The sequence below is a fragment of the Aptenodytes forsteri genome, unplaced genomic scaffold, assembly GCF_000699145.1.
Source record: "Aptenodytes forsteri isolate BGI_AS27 unplaced genomic scaffold, ASM69914v1 Scaffold212, whole genome shotgun sequence".
In the NCBI taxonomy this organism is placed as follows: domain Eukaryota; kingdom Metazoa; phylum Chordata; class Aves; order Sphenisciformes; family Spheniscidae; genus Aptenodytes; species Aptenodytes forsteri.
In genome coordinates, this window is record NW_008795487.1 from 2,213,687 (window position 1) to 2,228,546 (window position 14,860).

The window sequence follows — 14,860 nt, forward strand, 5'->3', positions numbered from 1 at the left end:
CGCTTCGGGCACCGCCCGGGCTCTCGGTGGCCCGGCGTTAGAGGGCGGTGATCTCTAGTGGCTTTGCACGTTGGCATGTTTTATGGCTTGTTTATCGTTTGTGTGCCGGTAGAGTCCCCAAAATGTCATTGCTGCCCGCAGTCGGACCGCCCACGGTCAGGTCAGAAAGCTGGCGTGAACAAGGGGAGCGAGGATCGTTAATCACGGCAACAGCGTGCGCAGGGCGGACTTGCCCGTCTGGAAGAGGGGAATAGAGACACAGTTCTTTGCGAAGTTTAGGATTTAGTCATGAGAGGCGGTAGCTAACGGTTGTAACCATTCCTCCAGGCAAGCCTCGGTTTTTCCCTAAAGAATACCCCACATCTCGAACACAAGGTAGCAGTTGAGTTTGGAGGTGGCGGTGTGAGTGTCTAGGGCTTGCATTGCGCAGGGGATCAGGCCAAAATCTGTTCCAGTCACTTCTGTACGGGACTTGATCAGCAGATGCCCATGGTGCTGCTGCTCCTGCCGTGCACCACCAGTGGCTGCCATCCCCAGCCTCAGGGTGCTGTGGAGGGAAGTGGGAAGAAGAGGAGGAGGATGAGATGTGAATCTCTCGCATGTCTGCGTTTGCAGGACTGCAGCATGGCTTGGTCTTCCTGTTTCTGCTCTCTGCTGGCTTTCCCCAGGCCCAGCAGGACGCTCCTCGTGAAGTGTCCTGGTCCCGCAGAGATGGGGCCGTTGATGGCAGCTTGTGCCGGGCTGAGAAACTGCTGCCCGTGGGTTTCGGCCAGGCAATGCTGAGGGGTGTGTAGTACAGCCCGGCAAAGCCGATCGTGGGGCTTGCTGCCTCCGCAGGGGCTTCCTTAGCGTGGGCCAGCGCTGGGCTGTCCTGACTCAGTGGTGAACTGGTGTAAGGGCAGTTAAATGGCAGAAAACCAGCTTTTTTTCTGTTAGCTGTGGGACTGTGCCCACGTTAGCCCAACCAAGGCGGTGAGAGCACGTGGCGGGAGGAGAGGGTGGCAGCAGGTAAACCTGCACCTTCAGACGCATCCTGGGAGTGCTGTCAGTGCAAAGGAACTTGTGCCAGGCCGAGGTGCGGCTGGCCAGCGGGGCTTACGAGTCCCTGCTGCTCACTGGGGGGCTGCGTGCCTGCTCTGGGGGGGCGTGGGTGGCTTTGGGGAACAGAGGAATTAGGCAGCCCCAAAGGCTCTGGAAAGGGAGCTGCGGATCCCAAGGAAAAGAGGAAAAGCAGTGCTTATAGTTAGGTTTCTAGTCTGTGTACAGGACCCACCTAAGTGCTGCCATATGCTGGAGTGTTGCATCCTCACAGCTCCTGCCAGCTTCAGAGCTGGGGAAGGAGAAAGACTATCCAGTCTTTTGCAGCTACTAAATAGCCATGTTGTTTTAAGCACCTGCATCCCCTGTCCACGCTGATGCTACATGGTACATAGACTAGAGCAGAGCAGCCCTGGGTGTGCAGTGGTGTGCAGTTTGAGGAAGCACGAAACACAGCAAAAGGGGACAAGATTAGCTGCAGACATCTGTAGTCTGAGCAAGGGGTCTGCAGGAGGCAGAAGCTCGACATGTTAAATTGCAGAGCCAGAGGATGGATGAGCTGATCTGCCTGAGATCTGAACTTCTTTCCAAGAATGAGAATACCAGATGTGGCATATAGAGTCCATTTGCTTATGCAGGGCAAAAAGTTCTGCACCCTTTTTTCCTAAATAAATCCATGGGAGTTTTTCCACTCAACTTTGCACTAGCACCATCAAATAGCTGTTTTTTAAAATAAGGAGACAAAGGGAGCAAGAGAGGGTTTAAACCACTTCTTTCCTGCTTATGCAATGGCCTTGTGTGTATGGATAACCTCAGAGGTAGCTGGTCTTCACCAGGAGGAAAGCCCCAGGTTACACACCAGACACATGCAGCCTGGGTCACTGTGCCAGGGGTGGCTGGGCATTTCTCTCAGCTGACACGGTCCCATTCTTATCAACTGGGGTGGCCGTACTCAGAGAGACCAATTCAAAGCCACACCGAAGGCACAGCAAGGCAGGCTGGACAAGTGATGCTATGTGCATTGGCAGAGATAAAAGCAGATATAATCTGCTATGTGTGGTATGGACATAAAACTTAGGAGTGCAATTCCTAAAGTTGCCTTTCAGATGACCCTATGTGACTGCCAAAAAAAAAAAAAAAATCTATTGCACCATGTTTAAGGAAATGTTCTTCATGTAAACAGTATGGCTCACTTGTAAATCCAGAAAAACCAACCACCTGCCAAAAGCAACCTGAAGAATAATTTGGGGAGAAGCAATCTCGGGAATGAACGTGCTGAGATGCAGCAAAAGGGACCAGGGTGAGGGTGTTTGGCAGAGCACAAAACCTGCACAAAGACATATCTGACTGCCATGGCTGTAGCAGACAAGAAGGAATCATTCACAGTGACAGCTTTTTTAAAAAGGATTAAAAAGGAAGGTGTGATATTAATATAGGTAACCACTGTGCCATGATCTAAAAGAAAGTGTCCTACTACATAGCTGTGAAAAAATAGCTAAAGCCTTGAGAACAGTGAGAAGAAGGAAGGCTTTCATCCCCAAAACACCACCTGAACTTCAGGAACATCCTAGAAAAACGAAATGGCATGGAGAGCTCATCTTCGTGTTCTGCATCATCCAGGAGAACATAAAATGAAAAATGAACAGGATAACTCTAGTCGGCCCTGGTGATGACCATGATTTCTCAGCTGGGTTTCATCCACTGGCACTCCTGCATGACCATTGCAAATTTTGCAGAAGATCCCGGAGAGGCTTGTGTCCAAGAAGAACAGTTGCAGAGTAGTTTTCAGGAAGGTCTGACCAAACTGTAGTACTTGTGATCATGGGCTCAGCAGGGGTGATAAGAACAGACATCAAGAGATCTTCTCAAAACAGGGAATAAGAAGATGGAAGTTTTACTCTTTGACCCCAGCAGCCAGCAGGACCAATGTCCTGACATCTTTGTCAAGGCTTTTCATAGAGGTATTGTTGTGGCAGCTGAATTGATGCTTCAAGGTAAGTGTTCTCCAGGGACCTGGGGATCGCAGACCCAGCCCCTGTCCTGGCCCTGCCATCGGTCCCACTGCCATGCTCCTGGGGCTGCAAAGGGTCAGGGAACAGACATTGTTTCACACTGGAAATAGGTTACTCGTCATGATATTGCGATAGCCAATGTGGATGGTCATTTCTGCATACCAACGAAGCTGCGCATATTTGTCTTTGCTCTATTTTTTCTTTCAGTTGGTCAATTTACAAGCCTGAAGCAGGAACCCTTCCTTGGCATTTTTCTGGGAGACAGTGTTATCAAAAGCAGTGTCTGCTGTGGCCGATAAGCTCTTGACATTTTGCTGCAGCTACCTGAGAGGAGGGTTGACATTTTATAGCAGGAATAAATCCATTCTGCACAGGTGCAATGGCATTAATTCAACCTCAGTATATGGAATGGTTTATTCTTTTTCTTTTCTTTTTCCCTCCCAGAACACCCTATGAAGTCCTAGAGCAGGCACTAATGGAAGGCCCTTTGCAAACTTCCATTCACGTGTGCCATGAAAATGGTCAGTGGATGTCACGGTTACCAGAAAAGCTGTGGGATATTCCCCTCTATAACTTAGCCCTTCCAGGTAAGGATTAACTTTTGTTCTCTGCTGTTTTGTTAGCGTGTCATTTAAGCATTGGAGCATCCTGTTTGTCCCATTTCAGGATGGCTATGTTTATTATTTGGGTCAATGTGTGGGAGAAGGGCTTGGGGGAGGGTTTGTGTGACGTGTGCGTGCATGTGAATACTCTTAGTCTATAATGTTTGGGGTTTCTTGGAGGGGAGAGGGAAAAAAGGAGTGTGGGGTTTTTGTTTTGGTTTTTTTTTTTGAGGGAAGGAAAGAGAGAGGGACTTTTTGCAGTCCCTGTGCATCATCTTGTCAGAACAGTGTTAATAATCTGAGCATTTACTTATCTGGGCAATGGTGAGATTTTCCTAATTCATTCTTGCCATTTCCTACGTAATAAAATGGTTCCAAAAGGAGAGAAATAACATTTTACCTTATTATTTGTTTCTTTGTACTGTTTAAAAGAGGCTGTGAAGGTATGAAAAAAGGAGGATGGAGACTTTTAATTAACATATGTTTTTATTGATGTAGAGAGTGACTTTTCTGCATGACCCTGCTTATGAAAACTGGATTTATCCTATTATGTGTAAATACAGCTGTGCTATAGCTGGTGTCCTCATTGGTACTACATTCAGACCCGTGTATCATTAGCTTTTCTTTGGTCATATTATTGCTTCTCTCTGATGCCTTGAATAGCTGATTTTTTTAAATTTTTTTTTTTCCTCATTCTGTCCAAAGAAGTTATGGGAGAACCTGTTTTCACTGGCATGTGGGGAGGCACTGGAGGACTGTCAGCTCTTGAGTGATTCCCTTTGCCTCCACAATGAAAATGGTATTAAAGAAAAGTGTAGCCCATGTTTTCTCTCACAACTGTAGATGCGACAGGTAGTTTGGGTGGAAAGCAGCACAGCGTGTCGATGAATGTTTTATGTAGGCTACAGGATCGTAGGTTAACTTTAGCAAAGACATATATTTAAAGATAGTGGGAAAGATCAAGTCTTGTCTTCAGTGGGTGCAGCCCTCGGAGGACCCAAGAACTGTGGTGGATTTCCCCCCCCCCTGCCCTTCGTGAACTAATGGAGTGTGGAGTTTCAATTAAAATTGAAACCCAGAAACTTATTTCATGGTGACTTCTTGGATATGTAATTTAAATTGATGTTAATTTCAAAATAAGTGCACCTCTGTTTCGTATAAAGCCTATGTAAGAGGACCCCAGGACAGATGTTATTAAAAAAAAAAAAATAAATCTAGATTTCTTATTTAACCATCAAGAGAAGAAAATAAGTATCTTACCTTATTACAGAAGACAGAAAATAATATTCTCCTCTTTTTTTTTTTTTTTTTTTTTTCTTTCAAAAACCCTTCAAAAAGTCAGTAGCATGCTTAGTGTTGTTTTTTTTTTGTGTGGAAAAGGAACCATGTTGTTTCTAAAAAGCTTTCACTGTGGTGTTTCTTGGAAAGCTGAGAACCTGCTGATGTATGCCTTTGACTTCCTGGCTCTTCTCCTAACAGCAACCTTGTTATTCTTGTGAATGTTTGTTGTTCTTGTGAATATGCCTGCATGGAGAACAGGCACGAAGAAAAGAATAGCTGAGGACAAGCCCATTTCAGCAAACACTGGAGGGCTTTTACAGAGCATTGCAGGCTATTAGCTTGGAAGATTTTGGTGGCTGTCCAGCTGACCTACAAAACTAGTCTAGCCCAGGTCAGAACGAAAGCAGATCAAGACCAACCAGGTCAAGACAGCTCTGGCAGGTTTTCAGAGGGAGCAATGACTGGGGGAAGCCCAGTTTGGAAGTGGAAGCTTATCTCAGATAGAGGAGACAACAAGGCATGCAAGAAATGTGAGAGAGTGCATTCCAAAAGCATGATGAGGAGACAGAGGCAAGCCTCTAACTAGTGTTGTGTTTGCACCAGGTTCAGTACAGTGCTGCTGGGGAGATGTTGCTTCAAGCTCTGAAGCTACCTGGTTTGGTGCTAGCTCACTATCTTTGCATCATATTTGTTGTGTCATGGATATACCCATCTTCCTTTCATTACTGTAACTCACTGACGTCACAAGACTTCTCCTAAATGAAAGGTTACTATCCGTTTGCTGATTGGCATCAGTAGATGCAACACCCATCGATGAGAGAATTGAACAGGATTCCAGACTTGGATTTGGTCCATGGGTATTTAATGGTTTGACTCTTACATCTTGTAAGACAAACTTCTTTGATTGCATGCCCTTACTACCGTCTTTCATCTGCAATGAGCTTGGTTGGGGTGTTTAAAGCAGGAAAATAGACAGAAACCCGATTTTAAAAGGTGAAAAAATTGAGTGAGACATTGAACTATTATTGACAGTTTCAAAGAATTTTCTTTATTTCATATAAAATCTTGTCCTTTTTCTCTGGCTACTAGAAATACTGCCATTGGCACCAGTAAGGCTGACCATTCAAGAAGGCAGTTCCTAGCACCAGTGAACAACTTGTTTGGCAGAAGACTTAAAAACCATAATTATATGCAAATTCCTTGCAGATACTCTGTAAAGATCCCAGTAAGTGTCACTTCACTGAGTTGTTAGCTTTTCTTATTGATGCTTTATAAAATTAGAAGAAATAATAGAACAGAAAAAGCTAGCAAAATCACTGGTTGCCTGTCCTGAAGAAACTGTGAATTGCAACAGAGTTTCATCTAAACATGATGCAAGAGAGTGTCAGATTTATTAAGACTTCAAAGAAGTGAAATATTTGGGCAGGCTGTACTTGGCTCTGATGCTTAACCTGCCCCTGTGTAATTCCCTGTGCTGGAAAGAGTCAGGTAATTTTTGAAGTCCATAAAAGGTGGATCTTGTCCATCTATCACATGTAAACTTAGATTTGGATTTGCCTCTGAAACCTTCAAGTGCCCACCTCAACATTGTTTTTGTAGGGGACGTGGGTATTTAGTTCAGGAGGGCATTTTTACCAGACATTTAAGAGCTAAATGCTTAAAGTGCATTAGGAGTTGGTCCAGTCAAAGGTGTAAGAAAGTGAATTTCTGCTTTCAGTCATATTTTCCTGTGCAGAGATGATGGGATTGGAATACGAGATCCTGCATTTGGACAACTCTGAAAACAGGACAAATTCTAGATAAATTCAGCCTTCAGCTATTTAATCCCTGAAAAAAGTAGGTTTTTCACATCAAGGTAATTATTTCAGTGGAAGATGCTAGTTGAAACAGGCCATTTTATTGTGGTTTGAGGCAAACAACACTGATGTGTAGTTTAGATGGGGACTGCTTTATTGAAAAGTCTCGATGCCTTCCCTTCATGAAGATTTCACGCTAAGCTTATTAATGTCAGGTGAGCAAACTCTGTAGAAGAGCCCACACTTTGCCATAACTACATAGGCTGTCAGGCAATATAGGTGTGTGATTTGGAAATGGGGTGGCATGTCAGGTGTGCGCACGGAAAATAACCACGTATTGCGGTGCTTGAGTAGTTAAGAAATGACATTTTCTGTACATTTACTTTTGTGTTCTACAGGGAGTCACGACACTATGACCTACTGCTTGGATAAAAACTCTGCTGTTAGTGGCAATGAATCCAAGCTGGTGAAGTTTTTAAACAAATGTATGCCCTGCATTGTGCACCCCATTATCATGAAGTGGTCTACAACACAGGTAACTGTTGCCTAGCGTTCCTGTCATGCCTGGGCAAAGTTGAAGCTTGTGCTGCAGTGCTGAGAGTGGTCACACTCTTCCATGTGCAATGAAAGAATAGCCTGCTGCCCAGAAATCTGCGGTCTCATGACCGTGCTTGGGTGTTGTGGTTTAACCCCAGCTGGCAACTAAGCTCGCTCGCTCCCCCCCAGTGGGATGGGGGAAGAGAATTGGAAGGGTAAAAGTGAGAAGACTCGTGGGTTGAGATAAAGACAGTTTCATAGGGAAAGCAAAAGCCGCGCACACAAGCAAAGCAAAACAAGGAATTCATTCACTGCTTCCCATCGGCAGGCAGGTGTTCAGCCATCTCCAGGAAAGCAGGGCTCCATCACGCGTAACGGTGACTTGGGAAGACAAACGCCATCACTCTGAACGTTCCCCCCTTCCTTCTTCTTCCTCCAGCTTTATATGCTGAGCATGACGTCACATGGTGTGGGATATCCCTTTGGTCAGCTGGGGTCAGCTGTCCCATCTGTGTCCCCTCCCAGCTGCTTGTGCACCCCCAGCCTCCTCGCTGGTGGGGTGGGGTGAGAGGCAGAAAAGGCCTTGACTCTGTGCAAGCACTGCTCAGCAATAGCTAAAACATCCCTGTGTTATCAACACTGTTTTCAGCACAAATCCAAAAGACAGCCCCATACTATGAAGAAAATTAACTCTACCCCAGCCAAAACCAGCACTTTGGGGTATTAGATGGGTGCCATATATACCAGATCTTCTTTTGTGGGGAAGAAGCATGTAGGTGAGGCAGGGATGATACATAGACAAAGATGTCGCTTAAAGCTGACCACTTGGTACTAGAAACTCATCTTCTTTTTCACATGTTTATTGTTGTTATTTATAACATTCAATATTACTATCAAGAGAGGTTTTTCTCTTGCACTTTGTTCAGAAGGTAATGCTTGTCATTTTTACTATCACTGTTGTGTGACGTCAGTTGTTTTTCCCCATCTATGTTGTGTAAGTATTCCACCCAGCAGCAGAGACAAAAATCTTGTTGAAGGGATTTTTTTTTCCATAAAGATTAAAAGAATGAAGGCATGATCCCTCATGTAAGGTTTAGTTAATTTTTTAAAAATGTCTAAATATTAAGGTAGTAGTTATCTCTTTGTTCCTCACAAATGTATGTTAAAGACAAAATTGGGGATCATGATTTAAGCTAGAGCTTTTGAAGATTTTTCTAAAGAATAGGCTTTCCTGGCATCAAAGAGGTACCAAAAGTCTTTTGACTTTTGTTCTTATTGAAGGAGTAGTTCATTATTAGGAATTAAAACTGAATAATTGATAAATAGCAATAATTATGCCCAGGCTTCTTTTGTTGTGTTAGAGCAGCCCTGGCAAACTGGAGTCTTAGACCCTGTCAGGTATCGAATATGTAACGGCAGTGATGAGTTGATGTGGAAGGGCACTTGCTTAGCACAGTGCCTTGTGTTGAGCTGCTTTTTGTTTTGGGACTTAAGCCAATGAAAGATGTAGATACCTCCTAACTTGCGGGTTGCTGGCCAGCGAAGTGACCCTGTTGGTGACAAACAAGCTCCTTACATCATTATAGTAATTTTCTGGTCCAAACCCAGCGTGCTGAGCGGGAAGTAGCCCAGTGCTGATGGGAAAGAGGCACAGCTGCAATCCTGCCCCTCCTTAGCTCTGTGGCGCTCAATTTATCTTTGCGAGGAGGTGACTCCACCTGTTGGTATCCAGAACAGAGATCAAGGAGCCCTACAGATGGTAGGACCCACAGGTTCCTGGATGGCCCAGTGCTTAGGAGGCAGTGCCTGGCTGGAGCCCTGGCTGTTACGGGTGTCAGTCTAGGGGCCCAAATCTTTCCTGCACAATGGCTGACATCGGGTGTGTAACTGCTACTCGTGCCCTGCATGTCTAGCATGAGATTGCAGCACTGAGCAGCATCACTCCCTAAGGCTTCCTCTTAAATTTTCCCCTTGGGGGCAATGTTCATGCTGTCTAATTCGGTATCCAAATCCAGGTGACTAATTAGGGAGTCTAATTGTTCGAGTTTTCCCATGCAGTCAACGGAAAGAAAGAAATTAATCCAAAGGGCAGTTCAGAGGGACTGTTTCATCTGGTGCTCTTTCTGGCCACAAAGCTTATATATGACCTACAGCCATATACATTCCTATCTCCAGCGCACTCCATGTGAAGGTGGGACGTGGGCACGGATCACTTCTTCTTCAACTGCTCCAGCCTGATAGAGACCAAGCAGGCACAGAGGGAGCTGCTGGCCCAAGCCGCTGCACCACCCGCACCCTGGGGCATGCGGGGCTGGGCTGCTCACCAGCCCGGCAGCTCAGGCACAGTCTGGGGGGGTTAAATTCCCATCCTAAGAACAGAAAGTTAGATGGTTGAAACTAGGCACGGTGAGCATCCTGCCATGTGTCAAAGCTTCAGTGACAAGACGGAGCTACAAATGTGGTTATTCAGGCACAACACCTTGTATTGATTTAGCTTTTGCTGAATCCTTTCTGACTTAAATCAGTATAGTGTATTCTTTCTGAAACCTGTAAGTGTTGTCCATAGCAGGTTGAACTGAGACAAATTAGTGTTTAAACGTATTTAATGAAATTGATTCTATTTTCTTATGCAAAGAGAGCCTTGGTATAGATAAGAGACATGTCATTTGGGATGTTTTGCCCCAGAAATTCAGCTTTATCACCTGTTCCATTCAGCCCTCAAATCCAGTAGGGGAGGTCCAAGGGAAAGGGAAAATAGAGGAGGACTTCTGCTTTGTGGGACTTCTACAGGTTAATTCAAACTTTTAAAGAGACTTTATCCTGAAAAAGAACAATAGCTAGTACTTTTTTCTATTTTTGTTTTTCCTTCTGTTGGGGATGAGTGAGCTCCGCAGAGACAACCACGATAAAGTCTTTGATCTAATAAAATAAATACAGCATTTCTAAGGTGCTGATCCTGCAATTTTTGTTCATAGAATAGTTTTGTGAAGAGTGATCATGTATTCACAGGTTAATGGATCTTTAACTTTTAGAACACAACAAGGGCAGAAGTCTGAAACTAATCTGATCCGTACCTGCAGTATATGCTGCGGGGAAATCAGGATCCCTCTTGTCAGAGAGTAAAACACTTAAAAGTTGTGACTTGCTGCCATATAGTGCCATTTTAAAGATGAAAGACCTGTGAAAAATGTCATAGGGCCAACTTTGTACACCTCTTTCAGCTTTCTAAACTAAAGAAACAAATCCCTTCCAAGCTCTCAGCTCTTTGTCTTCTGTTTCACCTTTCAGGTACTGACTGTGACGGAGCAACTTGAGGCTGGAGTTAGATATCTGGATTTCAGGATTGCCCACAAGGCCAGCGATCCATCTATGAATTTGTACTTTGTGCATATGGTTTACACAACTGTTACTGTACAGGTATTGTCCTTACCTTTGGGATGGCTATAAAAAAAAGTGCCGTTTCTTTTATTTAAGAGATGTTACAATCTGAAAATGCTTGCCCAAGGTTTTCTGAGTAGGTTATTTGTTTTTCTAATGTGAGGACTTCAAACTGTAGAAAGCCAAACTAGAGGCTGGTTGCTGGGCTGGAAGTTAGTTTCAGCAGCTGCAAGTAAGATTTCAGCATCAATCAATTTCTCATCCTCAAACCGGAGTTGCTGTGCCTTACTCTCCACCGCCTACCCCCTACCAAGTGCCTGATGTTTCTGGGGCTTATCTTGTGTTGTCCCAGGATGCTACCCAGGGCAATCCTGTTTCCCCAGAAAGGAGAGAAGTCATTAAAGAGAAGAAGGTACTAAAAGCCTAATAAAATCACAGAAACACTTTTTTCCGCAAAAAAAAAGTATTTCACTGAAAGACAGAGATACTCAAGTCTGGATCCCATGATCAAATCACTGTCAGCTACTGTGAAGAAACGGCTGTAAGTTGGTCTTTGCATGTGCTCTGTCACTGTGGAGTAGTTTACATCTTCCTTCCATTTGCTGGGATCTGCATAGCCAGGCACAGCCAGCTAATGCAGCTTTTCATTTGTCGACTAACTGGCTAAACTTCAGTTTCATGCTCATGAGTCTGAACCCTTCATGTCTTGAGATTTCATGGTGACTGACATGCTCATGTAAACCGTTAGATGTAGTGCCTGACCACCCTGCTAATTACACGTGGTCTTCAAGACGTTGTCATTGCCCATAATGAATGGGGAAAACGGGTCCTGTCATGTTTAAGCAAGGACAGAGCTTTTCCCTGTTTTCGAGTTTGCCACTAATACATTGTTTGTCCTTAAAGAAGCTTGGGAAGATGGGTTTACTGTTAACCTGCCTTTAGGCAGTAAGAGATTCATGGATATTATCAAAATACAAAGCCGTTAAGTGTAGCGTGCTAGAACCACATCCAGAGCAAATCAGTGCAGACCTGCAGAAAGTAGGTTTTCCCGGGATGCATCTCTCTGGACCTCCTTGTGGGCTGTCAGATGGAAACCTACGCTGATTTTTATTATTGCGATTGTGAGTCTACCCCACCATCAGTTGTTGGTTTTATGTCCTTTCCCCTCCATAGCATAGATGATTTTCTAAGTTGCCGTGACTCTCTCTTGTAGGATATTCTGTGGGAAGTGTTAAGGTGGCTGGAAACTCATCCTCAGGAAATTGTTATCTTAGCCTGCAGGAATTTTGATGGATTAACCAAGAAACTTCATTGTCATCTTATTACCTGTATAAAAGAGATTTTCCAGTGTAAACTGTGTCCCAGAAATGTAAGTATGAGATCCTTTTTTTCTCCTTTTTTTTTAAGAATGATATATTACGGTGACATCTTTGATTCCAAATTTGTAGATATATTCTACTTTCACTGTATTTTTAACCTAGGAAAAGTAACATTTGCTGCATCAGAGATAGGTCTTTACCTAATAAAATTGAGGAGATAAAGCAAACCTACATCCCACAGTGTGGAGAAGGGAATTAAATTTGACCGTCATGTCTGTTGAGTTGTGGGACAATAGTAGAGACACAACTGTCATCCACCATCCTGTCTGAGTTTTGTTTTTTTAAAAAAAAAACCCTGTGTGTGTTTATAAATATACTCCATACTATATTTATAGAATTTGAAGAATCAATTTTCTGCCTTTTCACAGCAATAATGATAAATGAATTTTTATGCTATTTATAAGAGTTTAGGTTGGAAGTGACCTCTGGAGGTCATCTGGTCCAACCCCATCATGCAAAGCAGGACCAACTTCAAAGTTACGCTGGGCTGTGTCCTGTCCATTCTTTAATATCTCGACGATGGAGATTCTACAACCTTTCTATGCAGCCTGGTCCAACATTTGATCACTCTCACAGTAAACGTGTTTTCCTTATATCTATCTGATCATAATCTCTCTTGCTGTAACGTGTGTCGGCTGACCTTCATCCTTTTGCTCTGCATATCTGAGGAGTCTTCTCTACATCTGCCTGTTAGGTATTTGCAGACAGCAGTAAGATCTGTCCATAGTCTTCTCTTCTTCATGCTGAACAGACCCAGCTCAGCCTGTCCTTGAGTGTCGTGCTCCAGCCTCTGCTCACTCTGGTTTCGTGCTGCTGGACTCACTCCAGCATGTCAATGACTTTTTTTGTACTGGGCAAGCCCCAGCTGGACACGGTACTTGAGATGCAGTCTCACAAGTGCCGAATAAAAGGGAAGAACCCCTTCTCTTGACCTGCTGTCTGTGCCTTTACTAATACAGACGAGTTTGCAGTTGACCTTTGCCACATGGGCACGTTGATGGCTCATGTTTGTTCAGCTTGGTGTCCATTAGGACCTCCAGGTCCTTTTCTGCAAAGCAGCTTTCTACCCACCTGCCCCCAGTTTGTCCCCGTGTGTAGGGTTAGTCCATCCAGGTGCAGGACTTTGCATTTGCCTTTGTTGAGCTTCATGAGGTTTCTGTCAGCCCACATCTCCGGCCTGTTGAGGTCCCTCTTATTAGTATCTCTGCCCTCAGTGCATTTCTGGTGGCATTGACTTTCTTTCCTGGACGTGAGCTGGAGCTGACCTTCCAACCAGCCTAATATACTTCAGTTGCCCAAATCTCCAGAAAAGCCTTAATTTAAATAATCAGAAATTATTTGATTGCTAAATTTTAGAAGTTGAGATTTTTAGCTTCCTCTTTTTTTTACAAGGTGTGGGAGCTTTTAGCAGTTAAACAATTAACATTTCAAAGATGCACAGAAACAGAGGGTTTTCTCTGGAGATGTGAGGGGTACAGGATAATGATGACCCTGTTTGCGATTCGAATTCAGCCTTTGAAGCTGGTGTATCAGTAACGGGTGAGTATTACCATTTCAAAGCATTTTGTACAGCAGAGTTAAAATAGAACAATTCTCAGCAAAACTAGGGGATTCTGAATATTCAGGCCTCAGCTGAATAACTGAAGACCTGAGTGACACTGTTTTAGTGTTTCCCCAAATAACTTGAGTGCGTAAGTCGTGGATGAGCAGAGCAATACTGGAGAAGATGGTCAAATTTGCTTTCAGACACATGGCCAGCTCTTAAAAAAAAAAAAAGTTATTAATTGCAAAAGGGGCAAGCCGCTGCTGATAGATTGTTGAACAAAGGTGGTGAATGAATGGTTTGAGATCACCTGACTGAAGAAAGAAGAATGTTTCCGACTGGGCACTGGAGAAAAGAGAAACCAAGTACTTCCCTCAAGCAGGAAGACTTTATTTCTGTGGGGTCTGTGACCAGCACAATGGATCTCACCATTTTTGCAAGTGATACCATTGCAGGTTAGGTAGCTGTGGGCTTTTTCAGGATCACAGGTTCAGATTTAACATCAAATAACCAAGTGCTTGCTCACATTCTAAAAATAATCTGGTATCTACTGTCTTTCAAGGCTGCAACTCTGTCATTGTACAAAAGTAAGCGTCAAAGTATTTATGAAGCAAATGCTAAGTAGAGGTCTGTATGTAGTACTGGCACAGGCCACAGAGTGACAACATTACATTACGTTTAAAATTTTAATTGCCTTAACTATTCAAGGTGTCTTCCTTTGATCTGAATTACTAGGGTTTAAAAATCCCTTGTTAGACATCTACAGTTTCACTTCTGCTTTGCTTGCAAAATAAGCACCCGTGCTCACGTACACATTTCTGTTGTTTTTTTTTTTTTGGCTCTTATCCCACACCCTTTTTTTTTTAAGAGGTTCCAGCTTTAGAAAGGCAGCTGGAGTAAAGCAAAGGCTTCTGTCAACCACAGTTTTTTGTACTTGGAGTAGCTTGTGTCTTAATTTTGCAGTATTTCCTGACCTAATTGGGGCTTGTACTCTCTCTTGGATGAAGTAAGAGGGATTCCCATGTTCATTCAACCCTTGGCTCTCTTCAAAGATTTACATAAAACATTTTCAACTGTCTTTGGCTTTTATTTTAATTAATAAGTTAATTGGAACATCAAAAAGCCACCATTTCCTTTTCACAAGCACCAGACACAGCTTTGAACCACAACATTCTTAAAAACACAATACCTGTGTTGTGGTTTAACCCCAGCCAGCAACTAAGCACCACCCAGCCGCTCACTCACTCCCCCACAGTGGGATGGGGGAGAGAATCGGAAGGGTAAAAGTGAGAAA

At 43.8% G+C, this 14,860-nt stretch overlaps 1 protein-coding gene across 1 annotated transcript in view; it reads left to right on the forward strand.

Moving 5' to 3' along the window:
• Positions 1-3,525: 3,525 nt before the first annotated feature.
• PLCXD1 (phosphatidylinositol specific phospholipase C X domain containing 1) overlaps positions 3,526-14,860 on the forward strand; it is a 14,009-nt gene continuing 2,674 nt past the window's right edge. The window contains exons 1-4 of the mRNA XM_009281345.1: positions 3,526-3,637; positions 7,128-7,264; positions 10,555-10,683; positions 11,858-12,013. Of these exons, the coding sequence (XP_009279620.1) occupies positions 3,526-3,637; positions 7,128-7,264; positions 10,555-10,683; positions 11,858-12,013 (534 nt within the window). The remainder of the gene's footprint in view (positions 3,638-7,127; positions 7,265-10,554; positions 10,684-11,857; positions 12,014-14,860) is intronic.